The sequence below is a fragment of the Ptiloglossa arizonensis genome, chromosome 12 (assembly GCF_051014685.1).
Source record: "Ptiloglossa arizonensis isolate GNS036 chromosome 12, iyPtiAriz1_principal, whole genome shotgun sequence".
NCBI classification, from domain to species: domain Eukaryota; kingdom Metazoa; phylum Arthropoda; class Insecta; order Hymenoptera; family Colletidae; genus Ptiloglossa; species Ptiloglossa arizonensis.
In genome coordinates this window covers 11,211,835-11,232,425 of record NC_135059.1, presented here as the reverse complement: position 1 = coordinate 11,232,425, position 20,591 = coordinate 11,211,835, and the positions used below count along the sequence as shown (strand labels likewise).

The window sequence follows — 20,591 nt, the reverse complement described above, 5'->3', positions numbered from 1 at the left end:
GAAGCGGTAATCCTAATGCTTACCTACTTGCCCGCGGGAGAAAGCTTCTGCTCGTTGTCTTTTCTTTTCTCTGTTTCTTCTTTTTTCGCATTGTTTTTCTACTCGAACGGATTACGTAACCGCGAGGTGAGAAAATTTCGCGCGTTACGTCGACAAAAACGAGGCTTTCTTTCGCGCACGGCCATCGACAGGACGCGTATCCGCACGTAACGCGCGCTGCATATGCGAGATGAGTTTCAATAAAGCCGCGCAAACAGAGAGAGAAAGAACAGGATACTGCGGTGCGATGCACAACGCAGGCAATCCTATTATGCATATAATACATATATACATATATCTATATATGTATGTTTGTATGTATGTATGTTTGTATGTTTGTATGTTTGTATGTTTGTATGTTTGTATGTTTGTATGTTTGTATGTTTGTATGAATGTATGTATGTATGTATGTTTGTCTGTATGTATGTTTGTCTGTATGTATGTATGTTTGTATGTATGTATGTATGTATATATGTATATATGTACATATCGCACGCGCGTGTATAGACACGGGATCGCTGAACGAAGCAAACGAGGAATCGATGTCTCTTGGAGCCCCGAAGATCGCGATTCGATCGAGATTGAACGACGTTCCTCTTTCTCGTGGACTCTGCCCCCCTCGTTCTCAGTTCAGAGACCGTTCTCGTTTTTTCTCTCTTCTTCCTTCCTCTTTTTTTTTGCCTTCGCATATTTCCTGTGTCAGACGGCGGCTGCGAACCGCGCGTCCCGGCGCGGCACGTGCCAGAAATAGACGTCTGTACCCCTTGTACGCGACGCGGGGGGTGCAACGACGTTGAAACGTTTCGGTTCCAACGATGGAACACCCTCAGTTTGTTGGAAAACGTTCGTGAACACGGTCGTCTTCCGCGCATCGGGAAATTTCTCGGTTGTTCGAGGCAAATCGTTTGCAACTGTTCATTCGCGGTGTCACGAACAATACTCGAAGATCGACCGATCGAAACACCCTCGGATCGTAGGAAAACGTTCGGTAAGAAGGTCGTCTTCGAACCGCGAACGATTCGGGAAATTTATAATTGTTTAAAAAAAAAAAGAAAGAAAAAAATTGACCGCGACGATAATTCGTGGTGTCTCGAGTAGGGTCCGAGGATCAACCGTGGTCGATCCATTGGCTCGCGCTCCGTAACGATGCGAATGAATCGGCCGTTTAACCAATTAGAAGAAATCAAGGATCCGGGCGTAGACAGGACGGTTCAATGAACTTATTAATTGCGGGAGAGCCACGGTTTGATAACGGATACTGCTACCGCGAGACACGTTCGAAAACGGTTTGCGAAAACCCGTGTAAACGAACCCAACGACGTAAAAGCTTGGAAATCGTGGGATCGAGGAACCGGCTGGTAAATAGATCGTTGAAGGACGGAGGTTGCGGAGCGAGGGGTCACGTTATGGGTAGAACCGGGGCTGGTCCGATGATCAGGATGTCGTCCAGCGGCACACACGCTGCCGGTGGTGTCGCGTGTTGCTTTTGCAGATGTTGCACGTGCATACACGTGGAATTCCTCAAGACCATGCCCGGAATGCTGAAACTCTGCGAAGCGGTACGTTCGGTCTGTTAACCCTTTAGCTCGCCGAGTTGTGAAATTCACCGCGTTGAATTTCCTTTCGAACCGAACATTAAACAACGTTTTTTCATCGTTGATCGAAACGAAACCGTCACTCGGTAGATTTTTCGCAAAACGTTGCGAACGAAACTCACGCAACGAGGATTCGAACGGTACGAGTTCCCGCGGGAACCGACCAATTTCAAAGTTCCAATCGAATTTGAAAGTAATAAAAATGATCTCCGCGACAGATATTTTCCTCCTCGATAACGAAAATGTTCTCGATCGCTTAATAGGTTATTTGAGTGTCGCTTTTTTTATAAGATTTTTGTTATTTACTTTCTCCATACTAGTTCGGAGTTATTTTACGAGACTTTCTAGCGAAAGTTTGGAAATACTTCCATGAAATTTTTCCAAGAACAATTATAAAATATCTGTCCCGGGAGAATAGTTCTTAAAAAAGTTGTCAAGGTCTGCAAGTTTTTATCCATGAAAGTACCAAGGAAATAGATACTTTTTTTCGAGGATGAGTCCAAGTTCGTACAGATTTATCAGAAAATGAAAGTTAATCTTCTTTTTTTCACTTTGGTTTCGTTCGAATAAAAACAATATTTACTTCTATTCGATCGAGTATCCGGATAAATAGCTGCTTACGTATCTTTTATTGTAAAGAGTTTTTTTTATGTTCTTCGATAATTCGAGTGTGGCGTATAAAGGAGCTGTCACTTCCGGGACACAAACAATACCGATTGCTTCATCCGTGAAGACTCCCGGTAGGTGCAAATGTAATATAAAACGTTTTCTACGAAAAAAATTGTTCCATAAAGCGAATATTTTTTGAAGACAGGCTGCATACAGAACGTGAAGCATAAATGGATTTAAATAGAGTGGAAAGCAATTTTTCCCGTTATTTCAGGTTTTCCTATATTTCGTACGCGTACTGTGGCTGCATTAAATGCACAGATACTATCGTCTACGTTCTCGTAGAAAAATTTAATTCAAACTACAGTTTTTGCGGTAGCGAAACCAACCGATGAATCGATTCGAGGAAAGAATGGGATTGAAAATGTTACGTATGTACACTTGAAACTATCTTTTTCTCGATGGTATCTTCACTTCGGTAATAGAAATCGATCGACATCGAAAAATTAATTTTTTTTATTTTATTCGTTTATTTTATCGATCGTGTTAGCGTTTATTTTGTCCACGGAAAAATGTATCTATTTCAAAAGATTGTCTCTGTAGTGGCTCCTCGATCGTTTACCCGCAACGTGTTAAATTTAGTACAATTCACAGCTGCCAAACGAGTCAACTCAGAAACTCGAATCCAAGGTTAAACAATTTGAAACAAGTTAACGAACCCGTGTACTACTAAATATCACGAGCGAAAGGATTAAGGGTTACCCAGTTGGGGACACAAAATATTCGTGGTTCTTTAAAAACGATCACAGCGGATCTACGAATGTACATTATTTTTAGAATTACTTTCAGATATACTTATTCTACACGGACGTTGACTTTTTAATCAAAGTAACAAACTCGGAGCGACGATTCTCGTTAACGCGCGACAATGTGGACGATTCCTTTGTAAATTTTGAATTAATATTCGAAAAATTGTTCTTTCTTATGGATACGTGTACTAATTTTCACGAAAAATATCAAAATAACGGCAAGAATCGAAGGCAAACTTAAAATTTTGTCTTCATTTTTCATCCAAAAATGAATAATTGTTTCTGTTTCGTATCTCGAGAGGTATATAATCGATATTAAAAATCGTAGGCAGATAAATAAATAATTCACATCGTGAAGTATTTCCGCCAAATTTAATCAAGGCTCGATGAAGTGCGCGCGAGTTATCAACTACGGAGTTGAAAAAGAAGAAAAAAAAAATTTACGTTTTCAAGTAAAAACTGTGTCGCTTGCCTGAATTTTTATCTCCGCTTGCATCACCTTGGCTATTTATCGTTCCAACATTTACGTAAATACATTACCTATATTGTTCCCACCGTATCACCGGCATATATTTATTCGTAATTGTTGCTGCATAAAAGAGCAGTAAATCAATTCAATCGGGATGTTACTTTCGGTATTTTTCCCCCTATACTCGTATCCCACGAGACGTTGATTTCGCTTCTAGATATCGATAATCGTTTGCTTTGCGTAATAACCAATTTACTTCAATATTCAGGGACAAGGAAAAATAAATAAACACACACACACACACACACACTTTTTCGAATTCGCTTGAAACCTCCAACCCGGTGTAACCCCTCGGTAAACTGTTTCAACCAGACTGTGCGCGCGCAGCGATAATAATCGAGCGTGTGCACGCGTTTCGCAGGTGATCAGTGGCTTGATACAGAGTCTGCTAATTAACTACGGTTTGAGATACAGCACAACGATCGGCTCTGCTTTCGAAGGGTCTTTGACCACGTCTTCCGCTTGTTTCTTGACGTCGGCGGTGTTGCTCGCCTGTTACATCGTCTCCGAAAAATCTTACAAATTGATCAGATCGTCCCTCTTTGTACGTAGAGCTGTGCACCGTTTAATCTCGATGCGCGCACACGATCCTTTTGTATACGTCTTTGCGAAACAATTCCAGGAAATGATGTTCAACGCTTTGGCCTCGTTCTTGTACTTGAGCTCGGCTTCGTATTTGGCGTTCTCCACGAAGGTGTTCCTTTTACCTGAGTATTACGTAAGGCCAGGATTCGACGTGTATCCCGCGATGACAGCCGCCTATGTACGTATCGACGCGTGTAAAATTCACGTTTATTTGCGTTTCTTTTTTTCCCCCGTACATGTGGTGTAATTGTGTTTTCTCCACAGATGATGAGCGGTTTCGTTGGGATATTGCACGGGGTCGATGCGTACATTTCCTACGTGCATTACAGAACCGGAAGATGAATCGAACCGAAGGTTTCAGATTCGCGAAAGCGACGATGGACGATCCACGCGATAGTAACGAACGACGTAACGCACACACATACGATAATGGAGTAACGCGAAATTCGCTCTTAATGAAATCGTACGAGGAAAAAGGCACCGCGACAGGTAGTCGAGTCGTAAAGTAGCCACGCAATTGTTTATTTACCTACTTGAAACTATCGACGATGACTAACGGTGCGTTATGTGTATGTACGTATGTATTTCATTGGAAGCAATGACTTCGTTTCGATCGTTACGATAGTGCAACCTGGATGCACCGTTTCGAAAATAACGTTAAAAGTGTATCGATGGTAGCGGTTTAAATAGTAACAAAATTATTTTATTATTTCGATATTGATCGTTTTTTAAAATCGTCGTTCGATGATTGTTTAAAATTCGAAAGTAACGTTAAAAGTGTATCGATGGTAGCGGTTTAAATAGTAACAAAATTATTTTATTATTTCGATATTGATCGTTTTTTGAAATCGTCGTTCGATGATTGTTTAAAATTCGAAAATAAGGTTAAAAGTGTATCGATAATAGAAGTTTAAATAATAAAAATATGATTTTATTATTTTGATATTGGTCGTTCTTAAAAATTGTCGTTTGATAATTGTTTAAAATTCTCGTTCGATATCGATAATTTATTTGTCTTCGTATCGTCGCAAACGGTTGCATATTTTATATACCTAAGAGAAAATAGCAAGCATGGAGTGTAAGAACAAATACGGACGGTAGGTAGAAAGTTTAGCGCATTTAGAAATGCGAAGAGAATTGGAAAAGAAGTGAACGCTGTTACAGAGGTTGTCGATATTACTTGTCTACACTCACTTTGTACGTTCGCGGTTGCTATAAATAAACAATGTATTCACTTCGTTGCTTCTGGTATTAACACATTTTTCTTTTCTTCGGTCGTAGAATGAATTATCTTTCGAAAATTGTGTTCCTAGAACCAAAGAAAAAGAAAGTACCCTCCGTTGTTATATCGATGTTTGCAAAGCATTATTGCGAAAGAGTGATATTACCAGCGGCTTAGCGAAAGTGATTGTAAATCTATCTCGGCGATACTAAAAGTCAGCGTTGGGCTGCAATTGATTATTTTGTGTAGTTTAATTGATTAATAAAAGGAATCACGATAATGGTTATCGATCGTGAATCTGTAACTTATCTAACACGGATCATTAAACGAACTAATCGTTATTGAAATAATCATTATTCCAATTTTCACTGGAAAATTTTATTATTAGTGTATTATTACCATTCTATTCACTCGTAACGAAGAGTGTAAAATTCACGATGAGCGATGACGTTCGTTAATCGGATAATTGTGGACAAATGGTAAACACAAATCGCATTATATATTCTCCAGTACTGCCAAGAGTCAATATAATAAGCTTTATTGTTTGTTGTATCGATACGAGTGTCGAGATAGTTCATCGAACCGAGCTATTTTTTATTCGACGTTTTCGATCACCTGTTCTGAATTATTTGTCAGATTGTATAAAAACTAGGAGAAAAACGTGTAACTTAAAAAATCAATACTCCGAGATTATTTCGAAAGAACTGTCTCAGACTCGAAATGATCGAATGCTAGGATTATTTGCTAGGAGAATTTGTTCGAAAGAACTTCTCTACGATAGCACGTCCAACATTGGTTAGATTCACTCTTACTTTCAGACTTACAATGTACAAGGTACAGCTTGCTCGTAGCGGCCCCGGTAATAAACTCTACAATTTAGTAAATAGCAATAATTCTTCTTCATTGAGTACACGCAGATTCACGCTAATCAGACCGTGGACGTCTTGTCCGGTTCAGGTGTCCTCAAAAGAGCCCTCTGGCTTCTGTTACTCATTATTAATTTAACCATTACGTATACCTAAATTCTAACAATTGCGTATACCCTGATCAGCGAAGATTATGTTTTCCTCCCCTTTCCTTGAAAATATTCTGGATTTCTGGAATTGTGATGTCATATTTACAAATATATGCGAATCGAATTTTTTCAGAACTTTAATCGAATCGTCGAACGTAACTTTTATTTCGCGGTTATTCTTACCCGATCGACGAATTATGCAACTTGAGGGAGTATTTTGGTAATCGGGCTTGAAAAATTTATTTTTCAAATATACGCCTTCCAAAATATCCGCGCACTTTCGTATCGATTAAGACGTTGTTCGATCCTTTCGTTTCGCGCAACCAGAACGACGAGTTATTCGGAACAGTTCTTCAAGGCACGCTTCGCTTAAGATTATACAATTCCTGCAATTTTTATCGCGTACGTGTAGAAAAAATCGCGAGTATGGTGCAAACGCGTAGAAATACGCGAGGAAAAACACCGTGCCGAAAAGTCTTACGGTTACTTTGGACAAAATCGGACAAAAGTCAATATTTTTCGGCCAGATTATCGAAACACGAAGAAGCATCTTATCGAAAAAGGATCCACGAGATACTTTTCATTTCTGTCGTTTATTTACCAATATTATATAACAATAAATGCCTTCTGCAGAGATCTGTGCAGTATCGGTTACGTTCATATATGTCACGGTCAAGTCGTTTTGACGATGTTTCGGAGGCAGATACTCCTCACGTCAATTGTTTCACGTTCTATGGGTTTATGACTCGTTCAAGGGCCGAATGGGTCCTTGACACGAGCCGTGCATCCTCATGGAGCGAGTGTCGAACAATGATCGGTAACCTCGTCGTCCCGTAGTCGTCGAGTTTCGCTGGATATCATTTGCAGATTTCGAACACGATTTCAAAGTCGTACTCGATCGAATACACCGCGAGTCTTTGAAACATTCAGGCCCGCGAAGTATTCGCGAAGGATCGAAACGTTCGAGAATTTCGATCGTCCCCCATCGACGTTACCAAACTTTCGATCGCTGAGTATATTTTCTCCTATTTTTATTTACGTTCTCGTTCTACGTTCACTGTTTCTTACTTGGCTGTATTGTGTGTATTTTTCACTCGATCGTCCTTTACCCTTCATCCGTGAGTTCGTTTATCGTATATCGCATTAGAAGAACGCGTACAGGGTGATTTAGAAATTCGTGTCCATCGTTCAGGGTGGACTAGTTCTATACACTAAAACGCGTGAAAATTGTCCAATGAACGTACGTCCTATCTGTTATTTTTCGAAGCAAGTACAGTTATCGAAGAAAATGTTCAAAGTTCCACGAATGTAGTTTCGAGTTCGTTCTGCATCCTTTCTCGCGGATTGTCGTACAGTTGAGAAATAAAGGAATGTCTCCTGGACTAAGGGGGACGTGATACCATATTACAGAGGAATGTGGAAACCGACGATCAATTTTTATTCGTTGTTAGTCGCAGACCTTCTCTCGGTCGATCGAAACGTTCGACTCGATACGATTCTCAATTTCTTCCGGAGGTCGAATTCTCAGTTTGGTACAACGGATCGTTGACATTCGTAGAATGTACGACGGATCTTGAACGGCCCCGAAACGAAAACATCGAAGACCTAGTGGAACGCTCTAAACGTTTCTTTTTTTAATCGTTTAAAATTCGTAAATCGAGTTTGACGGAACACGCGTTCGTAAGACACTTTATTACGCGCATCTCGGAGCGTAGATATACACAGGGTGGCCACTGAGAAACCGAACGACGTAAAACAAAGATAATTTTTACAAACGCATGTTTCTTCGATCTTTCGTTATTGTATTTGAATCTGTCTTAGTTTGGTCCGGGTCAGGTCCGAAGAAGTAGTGCCTGTTTCAAACCCTTCGGTGTTTCAATAACCACCCTGTATTTCCAAATCATCATTTCCAATCGTTCGCGCAAGGATTACGACCGGTACGTTAACCGAGTCACCGCGTTAACTTGGTTCCCTTACGATCCGACAACGCAAAACAATACCGACACCCTAATCCTGTCGCGATCGGAGCCGCGGATACGCGCGTATCGAGGTTTCTCGAAACCGGTCCCGGAACGCGTTAGGAAAATCGCGCGTACGGAAATTCCAGAAATTCGCGATCGCGCGTGCCACCTGCGTCACGCGCGTTCCAACTCGGCGGGTACAAGCGCGCGGAAATTTCCTCGAGAGTACGGCGACGCAGTCGGCTACGTTTCGAGGAACCGGGAGCTTTTCCAATTATGTAAACAGAAATAAATCGGTGCGGGAGAATCCGCTGGAAAGGGAGCGAAACGATCGGTGGGTACAGCGCGCGCGAAAAGTTTCCGCGTGTAAGGCACGGCGCGGTTGGTAGGCGTCGAGCGACGAGCGGTTCACTTTCCACGGGGACTGTACGGAAACCGTGCAGGTCGTTTCAATGCGTACCAGGTTATACGCGGTTCCTGGGACAGTGAATGGAAGTTACACGTCGGTCCTCATGGACTCTTCGACGCCGGAGTTGGTGAGGTTTCTCTTTCCTCTCTGTTCTACCCGTCACAGCCCCCTCCCGGTCCGGTCCGTTCCCCCCGCGCCTACCTCTTCCCGCGATCCGTGAAGCGTAGCCGGTTTCTCTCTCGTACCACGCGCCACGTCTCTCTCTCTCTCTCTCTCTCTCTCTCTCTCTCTCTCTCTCTCTCTCTCTCTCTCTCTCTCGCGCGCGCGCGCGCCCGTTCGGTTTCCGTTGCTCTCGCGGAGGCCTCACCGAGCATATCGCATGACTCGGAGGCATGTGGCCCGACAGTTTACTTCGGGATCTCGAACCGGTCGATTCGCGGACGGACGATCTCGAGAACGCTACGAGACGCACCACCGTACACACGAGGAGGAGGAACCGATATTCCAACGATACGAACATGCGGCTGCGCGTCAGGAGCATCAACGACAGCCACGGGCTCGCGTACTCGACCAAAGGTAAATGAATACCAACGGAAACGGGGAAAAATGTAATCGCACCCGATTCCCGTATACGTACCGAGGGTTCCGGTGCACGCGTACCGATCGACGCGCTTTTACCGTTTCGGGACGCGAATCGTCGAGATTCCGCGCAAAACCTGTCGCGACGAATCGGCAACGAGGTCGTGTGTCCGATCGTTCGACAACGAGCTCGCGACCGATCGCAGCGTTCCAACTTTCGATAGAAATCGAGGGAATTGAGCCTGGACACCGTCTCCGGACCGTGTTACGAACGATGATCTCGTTTCGTTGAAATCGATGCGGACTCGAAGGGTTGCTACGAAATCGGGTTGAGTGCGAGTTCTCGTGGTTTCGTAGGGCAAAAGGTGCGATCGTGTGTATCGAGTCGCGCGGATCGATCGATCGATCGACCGGAAGTGCAACGAATCTCACCCCCGAAAAGTATTACTTGTTCCGGCGCAGCGGAGATTCGCGCGGGACTCAACAGGTGCCTGGACGCCGTACGCTCTGCGATGCTCCCTTTCTTCCGTTGCGCGTACGCACGCACGTACACACGTACGTACACACGTACGTACACACGTACCGCGTACGAGTGTGTAACGCGGCCGAGGATCGCTCGAAACACAATTACCCGTTCGTCCCGATAGAACGGTTCGCGGAAAGGGACGCGTCGTTTCCGTTTTCTTTTTTTTTTCCTTTTTTCCATCCCTTTTCCTTCTTCTTTCTTTTCCACCGCGGTCCTTTTTCCGCGTCGAACACGCGATTCGCCGCATCGTGGCGCGTCTACGAAACGAAAAAAACGGTATCGTTACTTTCTCTGGGTTGCCAGGGTAATTGCAACGATTTCACTTTTGATACGAGTCGAGCGTGGCTCTATTTTCGGATCGAATTACGTATCCGCGTGAGCGCTGTTTGCCAACTACGGGGATAATTAACGGATTCTCCTTTCGGTGGGTAAATGTTTATCCCTGGCAAACAATCGCGAGCGGAGGGACGCGCGAAACCCGCGAAACGTTGAAACTCGCGAAACGTCGAATTCAATCTGTTTTCCATCCGCTTGGTTACGACTCGCGGGAGTAAGCGACAATCCGCGCGTCCGATTACGATTGACTCATGGTCGTTCGAAGTAAATCCATCGTCGGTGCCGGCCGGTTGGTCGACTCCGACTGTTACGAGCGATTCGCGCGGAAAACAAAGCCGCGTCTCCGAGAAAAATACCTCGAGAGCTCGATAAGAGCGTAATGCACTCGCTCGTCGATTAAACGTCGCAGTTACACCGTAAAGTCCCAATTGCTCCGTGAATTCCGGAGCCGAATAACGCGGAACAAAGAACGTCGCGACGGGCTCCTTTGCGGGTAGAAAATGTTCTTCCCTCGCGGGGAGAAACGTTCACCGGGTAACGTTGATCGATCCGTTCGAAATATATTAATCGACTCGGAGAGAAATCCGTTCTCGTTCGATCGATTCGCTAAAGGCAGGAACGATCGTTTGGAAAGATACCCGCGACGAAATGGGATCGAGATCGCGAAGCTACGTAAATTTTGAAACCGTGACGTCGATCGAGCGCGCGCGCGAACGAACGAACGATCAACTCGGTGAAAAATACGCCACGTTTCGTTAGTTGTACAATTGTTGTCGCGTTCGTTTATCTTTCGAAACGATAACCGTGTCGAATACGCCTCTCGGGCGGAATCATCGATTTTCCAACGTTACGGAGCGTATACGCGGACGATACGCTTTTCTCCGGCGAACGTGATCGCTTTCGTTCGCGACGAACGTGGAAAAATAAAATGATACGGCACGAGTTGAACGAATAGAAGATTCCCGCGGTTTTCTTCAACGTTCGCCCGTTTCGGAGCAAACTTGCCCGACGAGGGACGAAGCGGAAGGTTTTTTCGACGAGTGTTTTCCACGAAACGACTCAGTTTCGAGGAACGCGATTGGCGTTAATTTAACGAAATTTTGAACGCTACACTCGTGTATCGCGAATCGGTTCGCGAGCACTCGGGACGAAAAGGAATTGTCTGGCGCGCGTGCGCGATCGATCGTCGATCGTGCGTCAATCGCGAGTCCCTTGACCGATGCGTTCGATCGAAACGATATTTGAACACAGCGTGCGAGATTTAACGGCGACTTCACCGCGAAAGAAGACACTCTCCGAGTCTCGAGCGATCGTAAATCGTTTCTAGATCGTTGCCATCCGCACTCTCGAACGAAACGACAGCGGATCGATTCTCGAAAATTTATGCTCGCGCTCGTTTCGACGGTTTCGTACTCGTCGATGCCGGGACGACGATTCCTCTTTCCTGAAATAATAACGATAACGACGCCAGTACGAGTAACAAGTGTGCGCGTTTATTATCGTAGACGCGTCGATGAAACGGTGGTAAAAAGAAAGGAAGGAAGCTTTTCAAGAATAAAACTTACGAAAGTATAATTGAGAACACTCGACCTAATTTCGATCGTCGATACGAAGAGAAACAAATTGGTCGGTAACGATGAAATTAATTGATCCTTTCACCGCGGTAAATATTATATCGGAAACGAGTTATCCGCGGAATCGATCTGGAATATTCTTGAAAAATTAAAGAAGATAAATTGGAAATGGTACGTTGGAGCCGATACGGGGCAACGAATGTTTCATTCGTCATTGAACGCGTAAAATGAGTCGATATAAAATGAAAATCACGCGGCGGACCCGATACGGAACGACGAATGTTCAACTCGTTACCAAACGCGTGAAATGTGTCCGCATTTCCTATATTTTGTTTAACGAATTTCATCGTTAACGCCAGTGAGCAACGATGCGCGGTGGCATAGCGTCAGAGTTACGATCGGACCTTATAATATATCGAGCTGTTTCGTTCCCTTGTCAAGGTGATTCGTATTTGCAAATTCTTCGCAGGATTTTTAACGTTTCGTTTTTCCTTTAAATCGTGAATACTTGAAGCAGAAACGATCGGAAAAGTAGAATCGATTTTCCTTTAACAGACGCGTAATCGTATTTGGCACATAAATTTTCAAAATTTCACATTTTACGGTTACGGTGTTTTCCATCGTTCGTTTCGAACCTACCATCTCCTTACATACTCATTCGATCGAACATTTGTAATCGAAATTTTCCAAATTTCACACCGTAGGATCAAGATTCTTTCCATTGTTACTTTCGAACGTATTAACTCGGAATATTTATACGATTTAACATTCATCTTGAAATAATCAAAATTTCACACCGCAGGATTAGAATGCTTTCCATCGATTGCTTTGTAACGTACATCTCTCCTCGGACACTTATTCGAATTAACGTGTACATTGAGAAACCGAAAATGTGTTTTCCCCGTGTGACGGTGTTGCAACGATGCATCTATCTACCGCTACATCGATACGAAGAATTTCAAATCGTGCACAAATTTTATAATCGAATCGATGCGGTGCATCGTCGTTCGAGAATGTAGGTACGCAGAGCGTACATCGTACCCACACCCTCGTGAAAGTTCCCCGAACGAATTTGTCGGCGATGGTTGGGCGGAGAACGGTTTCCTTGCATAAATTCCCTCGTTCGATGGGGGGTTTGGCTGTCTTCGGGGACAATCGGGTCTTTCAAGTTCCCGCTACGCACGGTCGGAGAACCGTCATCAAGGTGGAGTACGTGCCCCGAGGAACGTCAACCACCGGTTCCCGCGAAGAACGGAAGCCCCGCGATGACGTCAAACGACTCGAAACGAACGAACTTTCCGTCCTCGTTGACCATGCTCGAAACCACGCCGATTCTACGCAATCGACGCCGATACTCGCGTCAGCGTTCCTCATTTAAACGCTCGTTAACCCTTGGTTGGCATCACGGGGTCATTCGCGACCCATCATTGTTCCGCGCGTACGAGTATCGTTGCCTCGGGCAACATTAACGGTCCTACGGACTACGAAACGATCGTTTGTTTGTTTGTTTGTTTTTTTTTTCGGAAAACGCTGATCGAACACCTCGTAATACAATCGTACAGTAACGCATTAATAATTGTACAACGTTACACTCGAAGCTGAGGAAAAAATGTTGGCACTTGAAAGAAATGCCATTGTGATACAAAAATAATCGCGCAGTGTACAGAATTTTACTTTTTTGTACATTTTGCAATTTACCCATCTGATAAAATTAAGTCTCGCCGCACTTACGCGTATCGGTGAAAATTCTATTTAAACAAGTTCGTTGGTCGTATATCGTTTAACGGAGTTTCTCTAATTTTCACATTGAACGCTGAAATACCGAAGTCCAGTGCGATCGGTAGTTTTCGATTTCACGCAATCACGTGTTATTCGATACAAAGATGTTAAGGTTGCACGAACGCGGAGACCTGGAGAATCGATCGAAACAGTCGTGGGTCATCGATGATCCAACGATAGAGAAACGAAACTCGGCCTCGCGACATCGTTGGATCGTTAAACACGGGTTCGCGCGAGATCGTTACGGAACGAAATTTCTTTCGTAAATGGAAGACGTTTGCGTTTCCGTGGCTCGATAATCGACATATTGTTTCTATTATCTTAATTGCTCGAAACGATCGAGATCGTCTCACGTGAATGGTTCATAAGTAACACGTGTTTCAGGCGAAGTGTCGTGGTCGACGACAGAGGAACCCTTCACGCCCGAGGAGGAGGACGCGATAGTGACGCTGGTTGTGGTCGTGATCGGTATCGTTGTCGCTATAGTGATACTGTTCTCGATGGGGATCTTCATCGACTGCAAACACCAGTACGTGGATGACAATGTTATCTCCTCGGTAATGCACGGTTAACCTTTAGATGATTTGGGAATCAGCGGCGAACGTTACGCGTGTAGGATACCGTCGATGTGGTACGTCGAGTGGAGACGGCCGAGATTTGCCATTCGAAGATGTCACCGTGATAACGAAAAAAAATAATCACCTTCCTACCTTTCCGAAAATAGTTTAGATTCCTTCGATTACAATGACGCCAAACGTGACGTAAATCGAAACACTCTTGATCGATCTGGTACAAGACGATTCAAAAATATATATCCGTACCTCAGGGGACGAATACTTTACAAACGTACGTTATATACATTGTATTTTCATTTTTCACGTTATCGAAGAAAATGTTCAAAGTTCCACCAATAATTTCAAATTCATTCTGCATTCTTTTTCGCAAGATTGCGTATAGTTGGGAACTGGAAAAATGACTCCCGAATTAAGAGAAATGAGAACAACGTCGAGCATTGTTTACTTATTTTTGGAACCATTCGATACGATACTCAATTTCTTCCAGTAACCATCTTCTCAGAATAGTCGATAAATTTTAGACGGTCGCGAAATAAAAGAGTCTCGAACCTACTATTTTTTAAACACTTTGAATATTCATAAGACGGTCTTTATTCGCTTAATAGTTCGGTAGATTCGTTCTATATTCTGACGTATAGACGTATTTCTGAATCGTTCTCCGTTAAGTCGATCGAGAGTAGTCCGATTTGCGTCGCGTTTGGACACATTTTAACCGAAACGTGTCTTTTTTTTACCGCTGTGAGTTTCGTTCAGTTCGGGACGCCGAATGAAAAATGGATACGAGATGGATGAATCGTGGAAGGTTAACCGTATCTCGCGAGAAACGAGCGATGTCGAAACGTTCACGTCCCGTTTCAGGAAACAGGACGCGTTGCAGAAGAAGAAGAAGCTCAAGCTGAGAATGCCGCCGCTGTCACGCGCGAAACGGAGCGAGAAGGAGGACGCGAAATCGTTGGCGTCGGACATGTGTCCGAACGGTTCCAGCGACGCCGGTTTTCGTACAAGGGACGCCGTGGTCTGACACCCCCTCACCCCCGTCTTGGAGTGCCGAGAATCGCTCCTCGATCGAACTTTCTCGTTCGTCGAGCCTGGGGAGGCCGGTGATTTTTACGAATAACGCCGCGAAATCACGCGAACAATTAACGCGTCGGCTTAATTACATTCAATAACGATACGCGAGGAAATCAACGATTCGCGATCGATCGTCGCGACGTAGATTTCGCGAACAGTGCACCTGTGTACTTCTCGCGAGCGTTATTAACATTATCCCCCTCCCCTGTAACTGTGATTAATATACATCGTTATTTATCTAGCTCGTAAACGAGACGAAAGGAAAGGAAAAAAAAAATATAATACGAAAAAGAAAAGAAATTCTCGATCGTATCGATCGTTCTCGGAGAGAGAGGATTCTCGTGGCTCAAGATGTACACATAGTTCTTCGTACGAACGTGATCGCGAACGGTACACGAAAACTCGATGTTTGCTCGAATTCGGCGAGGGATTTCGTGCGAGATTGCTCCACGATACGAGCTCGCGAACCAACGGGGACGAGGGTGCGCCTACCGGGGCCGAGAATCTAAGAAGACACACGGGTAAAACAATTTCGTCGCGAACACGAGCGCAGGGAATTTTCGTTTTTTCGATCACGATGAAAGAGATATAAATAAATAAATATATGTGTATATATGTATGTATTTATGTATGTATATAAATATATATATATATATATATATATATATATATATATATATATATATATATGTATGTATATGTATGTATGTATGTATGTATGTTCCGTCGCGATAGCGATCACGACACCGCCGAGGTTTCAATGTCTAGTCATTTCTTCGGCTTTGTAACGATTAACGAACGATGAAGAACCAATTCCAAGAGCGGAGCGAATCGATTTTTATCGCGTGTCTTTCAATAACGCGCGCGTAAACTTTGACGCGTTCTCGTGCGTGGATACGATCGTTCACGAAACTCGATAAGAGTATGACGTTAATTGTCGTGAATCGTTTCGCGCGTGCACGCCGAACAATTCGTCGCTCGAATCGTTCGGCTGATAATTTATATTAATTACGGACGAATTTATATATGCTTACGTTGCGTGTACATATAGATAAGTGTATATATATGTATGTATATAAAGTATTGTTCAAAAGTAACGAGATTTCTATCACTGTACGCGCCACCGATCCAGCGAATCGAAAACAGGGGGGGGGGGGGGGACAAATTATATCGTTAATTGTGACGCAAATTTTAATTGTCTCGGTAAATATATTATTACGTACAGATAAAAAGGAAAAGAGCTGAGAAGAAAAAAAAAAAAACTCCGTCGTATGTTTATGCGGTGGAGTGGAATGTGCTTGGTGAAAAAGTTTTATTATCGTAGCGTTAGCGATCCAACGAAAGGGAATCGAACGTCGAGAAGAGGAAAAGGAGGAGGAGGAGGAGGAGGAGAAAGACGATGATGATGATGAAAACGACGACGACGACGACGACGACGACGCCGAGTACAATCATCGGAATGGAGTTTTGCAGATAAAAGGAGGTATGGTTTGCTCCGTTCCCCTGTCGTCGTTTACAAGAGTTGGCCGTTGTCCCTTCTATCGATTATGAAACATTGTTAGCCGGCTAGAAATTAGGAAATGCGTGAAAAGGTATCTCGCGTGATCCGGTATCGGTGATATTCTTCTCCCGTCGTTGGGTCGCGTTCCTCGGCCGAATTCCGTTCAAAATTCACGGACGTCTAAGGACCATCTCCAAAAGCGCCATTCGAACGTAAACGCCGTTTTCAGCTTGGCGGAAGTAGGCGGCGCGCGGATCCATGTCGAAGTCCGGGTTGATCTCGAAGACACGAGGTAGGGGATGCATCACTATCATCTTCCTCTTGGCGCGGGACATCAGCTGTGGTGTTATCACGAAGCGACCACAAGCCTGTCGAAAGATTAGTTTCTTTTTTGTTTTTTTTTTCCTTCTTATATTTTCCCATCGGTTAGCGGAACGTGTTTCGCGCTTCAAGGCCGAACGAGTACCGGTTGTACGAGTCGTCGACACGGAGTAAACAAATACCAATCACCACGAAAAACAGAATAATCTCGAGACGCTCCCGTTATCTCTTCCTAAACGACTTTATCTCGTTATTAAGGTCTTGGTCACGGTCTCGCGCGCATTCCTCTCGTCGAATCGCTCGGTAGCACACATCGAACGAGAATCTCACCGGTTGGTTTCACCGTGTTACCTGTCGATAATCCTTCTGGGTGCTGAAACGTTCCTGCTGTATGCGAGTCATGTAAAGGACGTCCGTGTCTGGAAGCGCGTCCTCGAGCGACCGGAACTTCTCCTGGGGGATTCCACGCTCGGACACGTACTTCATCACGTGGCCAGGCATGCCAAGTTTCGCCGGGGAGACGTAACGTAGCTCGACGTTGTACAGAGTCAGCAACCTGTATCGCGGTACAAGCGTACGAGAGTTTTAATCTGGACGCGGATCGAATAGAAACGATCAATTGTCGGACACGAGGGGCAAGGCCGCACCTCGAGCCGTAAACTGTGTAAACCGACCTCGCCAGGGAATGGACCGTCCTGCCGTGCTTCAAATCACCGACCATCGTGATCGTCAGCCCGTTCACCGTCCCGATTTCGTCTCTGATCGTGAAAATGTCCAGGAGAGCTTGCGTCGGATGCTCCCCGACACCGTCACCGGCGTTCAACAGTGGTTTTCTGCTGTGTTGCGCCGCTTTCTGACACAGAGATCGCAGAACAACCGAGGTTAGCCGAGTGTCTCGCTCACGAGGGTAAACGCGACCAAGTTGATCGACACTTTCCCTACCATTTCGACCATCGAGTCGCAAGTGTACATATTATCGACGAGTTGACCGTTGTTCTACGAGGTAAAAAGTCACAGGGGAAAGGGAAATCCGCTCGCACGGGTCGTTGGTTAACAAGGGACGATGCGGATATTGGAAGAGACTCGAAAATTGAACAATTTTTGAAACTCTACGGTATATAATAGTACGGAATTTTGTTCGTCGATCGAAATTCGATGGAAATCGCACCCCAAGCGATGGAACCGACAACGATCAGTTGTCAATGAGTCGAGCTACGCGTCCACTTGAGAGTAAAATAGTCGTTCTCGTCAATGGAGACTGCATTTGTGAATCGAATAGCTTCTCGACTACTTTTCGCGACTAAAGTCGTCGCGCGAGAAAAATTTGGTGGCAAGCGAATTTAGCACGGGATGAACTCTGCTTACCGATACGGCGCCTGGCTCGGGATGTCGCATCACGACGATATCCACGTAGCCTGCCATCACCGCCACGGAATCTGCAATACAGTCGCGAATGAATCATTTTTCGCTTGTGTAACGATTATAAGAAATTGAACAATCCGACGGTTGAGCCGAGAGGGTGAGAATCTACGCGAAACGAAGAAGAGTGACGGAACGTTTTCGTACGGAATTTAAAATTGTTTTCGATTTATTTCTTCGGCGTAGAGTGACACCACCTTTCGGCTCGTAGCATCGGTTCGGTAACATCGTGTAAAACGATGGATTCCACACCTTCCAGAGTCTCTCCCTTCTTCACCGATGACGTGGAACAGTTCATGTGTATCACCCGACCGCCGAGTCTCTCCATCGCGGCGGCAAAGCTGGAGGAGGTTCTCGTGCTGACCTCGTAGAAAATCAAGGCCATCAGTTTTCCCTGTTCGAGGTGACGGAGTGCTTGTAGAATCGAGAACCGGTTCGTGGCAGGAAAATCGTTAATGAATTCTTACGCGTAGAATGTGATCCAACGGGCGATCCTTTCTGACAGCGTTGCGAAAGTACTCCGCGATGTAAAAGAGATCCTTCAGTATCTCCTTGTTGAAGACGTCCACGGAGAGGATGTTGTGCCCGATCAGGCTTTGAGTGGTGTGTACCGGTGGTATGGGCGCGACGGTGTTCATGAAGAGATTGGAGTTGCTGTCGCTCTTGTACTTCATCGCGCTGCTGATCGGTAGGGGTGATATGGTACGTTGGGTCGGGGGTTGTTTCGTGTGTTCACGGGTGTCCACGTCCACGGCGAAGTGGACGTTCGATTTGTGCGATTGCAGGAGATGCGCGTACGGTTCTGAAAGCGGAAAACCGAAAAACGATCGTGTCGGTAATTTGACTCGTTACGCCCTCTGTGAACGAGTCGCGAACGTAACGATACTAGTTTCTCTTTCGCAAACTCGTTCACAGATTTCCAGAGAGAAACGGAACGAGTCGAATTGTGCCCGTAGCATTTTTATTCAAATATGCATTTTTTAAGTGCATCGTTGCACATACGATGAAAATGAAGTCGTAGAACAATAGACGCTATCGTACAACTCGACTCTTCCCTCCAAAGTTTTTTTCTATCTTTCGCTAAATTCGAGATTACAGTGTTCCCGCTTTAAGTGTGCGTCCCTTGAGATTCGAGTCACATTTATCGAAAGGAATGTTTGACTCGCTACGCCCTCTGTGATCGAGTCGCCAACGTAACGATACTCGTTTCTCTTTCGCAAACTCGTTCACAGATTTCCAGAGAGAAACGGAACGAGTCGAATTGTGCCCGTAGCACGAAGCAATCCGCGTGCAACGGTTTACTCCATTTTGATTCAAATATGCATTTTCTAAGCGTATCGTTGCACATACGATGAAAATGAAATCGTAGAACAATAGACGCTATCGTACAATTCAACTCTTCCCGCCAAAGTTTTTTCCTATCTTTCGCTAAATTCGAGATTACAAATCCATTGCAAAACTAAAGAGACATTTAGTCCTCGTAGAGTAACACAGATCCAACGATCACCGGACTTTGAAACTATGTGTACATTGGTTTGTCCGGGTGTAAAAACGTTTCGTCGTACCGTTTTGTTCTTCCTCCGACATATCCGCTCCACGCTCGGAGAAATTGTTATATTTTTCGTCACACGGCGACAGAAGACCGTCCAAAGCAGAGTTCGGTCGGCTGATCACGTCGATGCTCGGCACCGAGTTCGTCAGACCCTGATGTTTCATTTTCGTCTGGATTTCCTTGATGTCCTGCCCGAAGCCAGGATTCGCCAGGACCTGTCCCTCAACGTAAGCCACCTCTCCCCTTATGACCACTCTGTGCACCGATCCGCGAACTTTCATCCCTACGAACGGTGTCCATTTCGATTTGCTGAAGGGCATGGCCTCCGGTATCACCCACTCGTCGTCGAGATCGACTTCGATGTAGGTGTTCGGCTGGTCCGGTATATTGAAGATACGTTTCGGGTTTCGGTAAAGTTTGTCTATTATATCCTGAAAAGATACGCAATCTTTTAACGCACTCGGCTCGGTCATTGCCCATAGGTTATAAAAAAAATCGAAACGCAAAATTTTATCTCCTTGTGTAACGCGCTCACGACACTCGTCTTGCGACGAAACCGTGTCCGAAACAATGTCTCGATACGTT

General features: G+C 44.8%; 3 protein-coding genes across 4 annotated transcripts in view; 2 read left to right on the top strand and 1 right to left on the bottom strand.

Moving 5' to 3' along the window:
• The first annotated feature begins 1,252 nt into the window (after positions 1 to 1,252).
• On the top strand, positions 1,253 to 4,983 carry Sing (MARVEL domain-containing protein sing). Of its 2 annotated transcripts, XM_076324515.1 has the most exons (4): positions 1,253 to 1,598; positions 3,943 to 4,125; positions 4,204 to 4,344; positions 4,431 to 4,977. In XM_076324515.1, exons 1-4 carry the CDS (start codon positions 1,254 to 1,256, stop codon positions 4,506 to 4,508), a joined length of 747 nt encoding a protein of 248 aa, XP_076180630.1. In that variant the 5' UTR covers position 1,253; the 3' UTR covers positions 4,509 to 4,977. The 2 variants fall into 2 exon arrangements, with proteins under 2 accessions (XP_076180630.1, XP_076180629.1); XM_076324514.1 differs by having other exon boundaries at positions 3,943 to 4,344; positions 4,431 to 4,983.
• A 4,167-nt stretch (positions 4,984 to 9,150) lies between these two features.
• LOC143153397 (uncharacterized) lies at positions 9,151 to 15,795 on the top strand. Its single transcript, XM_076324518.1, has 3 exons — positions 9,151 to 9,349; positions 13,952 to 14,096; positions 15,001 to 15,795. Exons 1-3 carry the CDS (start codon positions 9,166 to 9,168, stop codon positions 15,161 to 15,163), a joined length of 492 nt encoding a protein of 163 aa, XP_076180633.1. The 5' UTR covers positions 9,151 to 9,165; the 3' UTR covers positions 15,164 to 15,795.
• Positions 15,796 to 15,940: 145 nt separating this feature from the next.
• The window catches only part of Rudimentary (carbamoyl-phosphate synthetase 2, aspartate transcarbamylase, and dihydroorotase rudimentary), a 37,993-nt gene continuing 33,342 nt past the window's right edge, over positions 15,941 to 20,591 (bottom strand). The window contains exons 20-26 of the mRNA XM_076324261.1: positions 20,020 to 20,437; positions 18,922 to 19,256; positions 18,707 to 18,848; positions 18,401 to 18,471; positions 17,710 to 17,888; positions 17,387 to 17,591; positions 15,941 to 17,082 (exon numbers count right to left, since the gene is read on the bottom strand). Of these exons, the coding sequence (XP_076180376.1) occupies positions 16,885 to 17,082; positions 17,387 to 17,591; positions 17,710 to 17,888; positions 18,401 to 18,471; positions 18,707 to 18,848; positions 18,922 to 19,256; positions 20,020 to 20,437 (1,548 nt within the window). The 3' untranslated portion in view covers positions 15,941 to 16,884. The remainder of the gene's footprint in view (positions 17,083 to 17,386; positions 17,592 to 17,709; positions 17,889 to 18,400; positions 18,472 to 18,706; positions 18,849 to 18,921; positions 19,257 to 20,019; positions 20,438 to 20,591) is intronic.

Bases quoted from the DNA above. Each gene is read 5' to 3' on its own strand.
- Sing (XM_076324514.1), top strand. From the start codon at position 1,254: ATGAACTTATTAATTGCGGGAGAGCCACGGTTTGATAACGGATACTGC. The intron at 1,599-3,942 runs GTACGTTCGGTC...CGCGTTTCGCAG, and splicing joins TGCTGAAACTCTGCGAAGCG to GTGATCAGTGGCTTGATACA. The intron at 4,345-4,430 runs GTACGTATCGAC...TTTTCTCCACAG, and splicing joins CCGCGATGACAGCCGCCTAT to ATGATGAGCGGTTTCGTTGG.
- LOC143153397 (XM_076324518.1), top strand. From the start codon at position 9,166: ATGTGGCCCGACAGTTTACTTCGGGATCTCGAACCGGTCGATTCGCGG. The intron at 9,350-13,951 runs GTAAATGAATAC...CACGTGTTTCAG, and splicing joins GCTCGCGTACTCGACCAAAG to GCGAAGTGTCGTGGTCGACG. The intron at 14,097-15,000 runs GTACGTGGATGA...GTCCCGTTTCAG, and splicing joins TTCATCGACTGCAAACACCA to GAAACAGGACGCGTTGCAGA.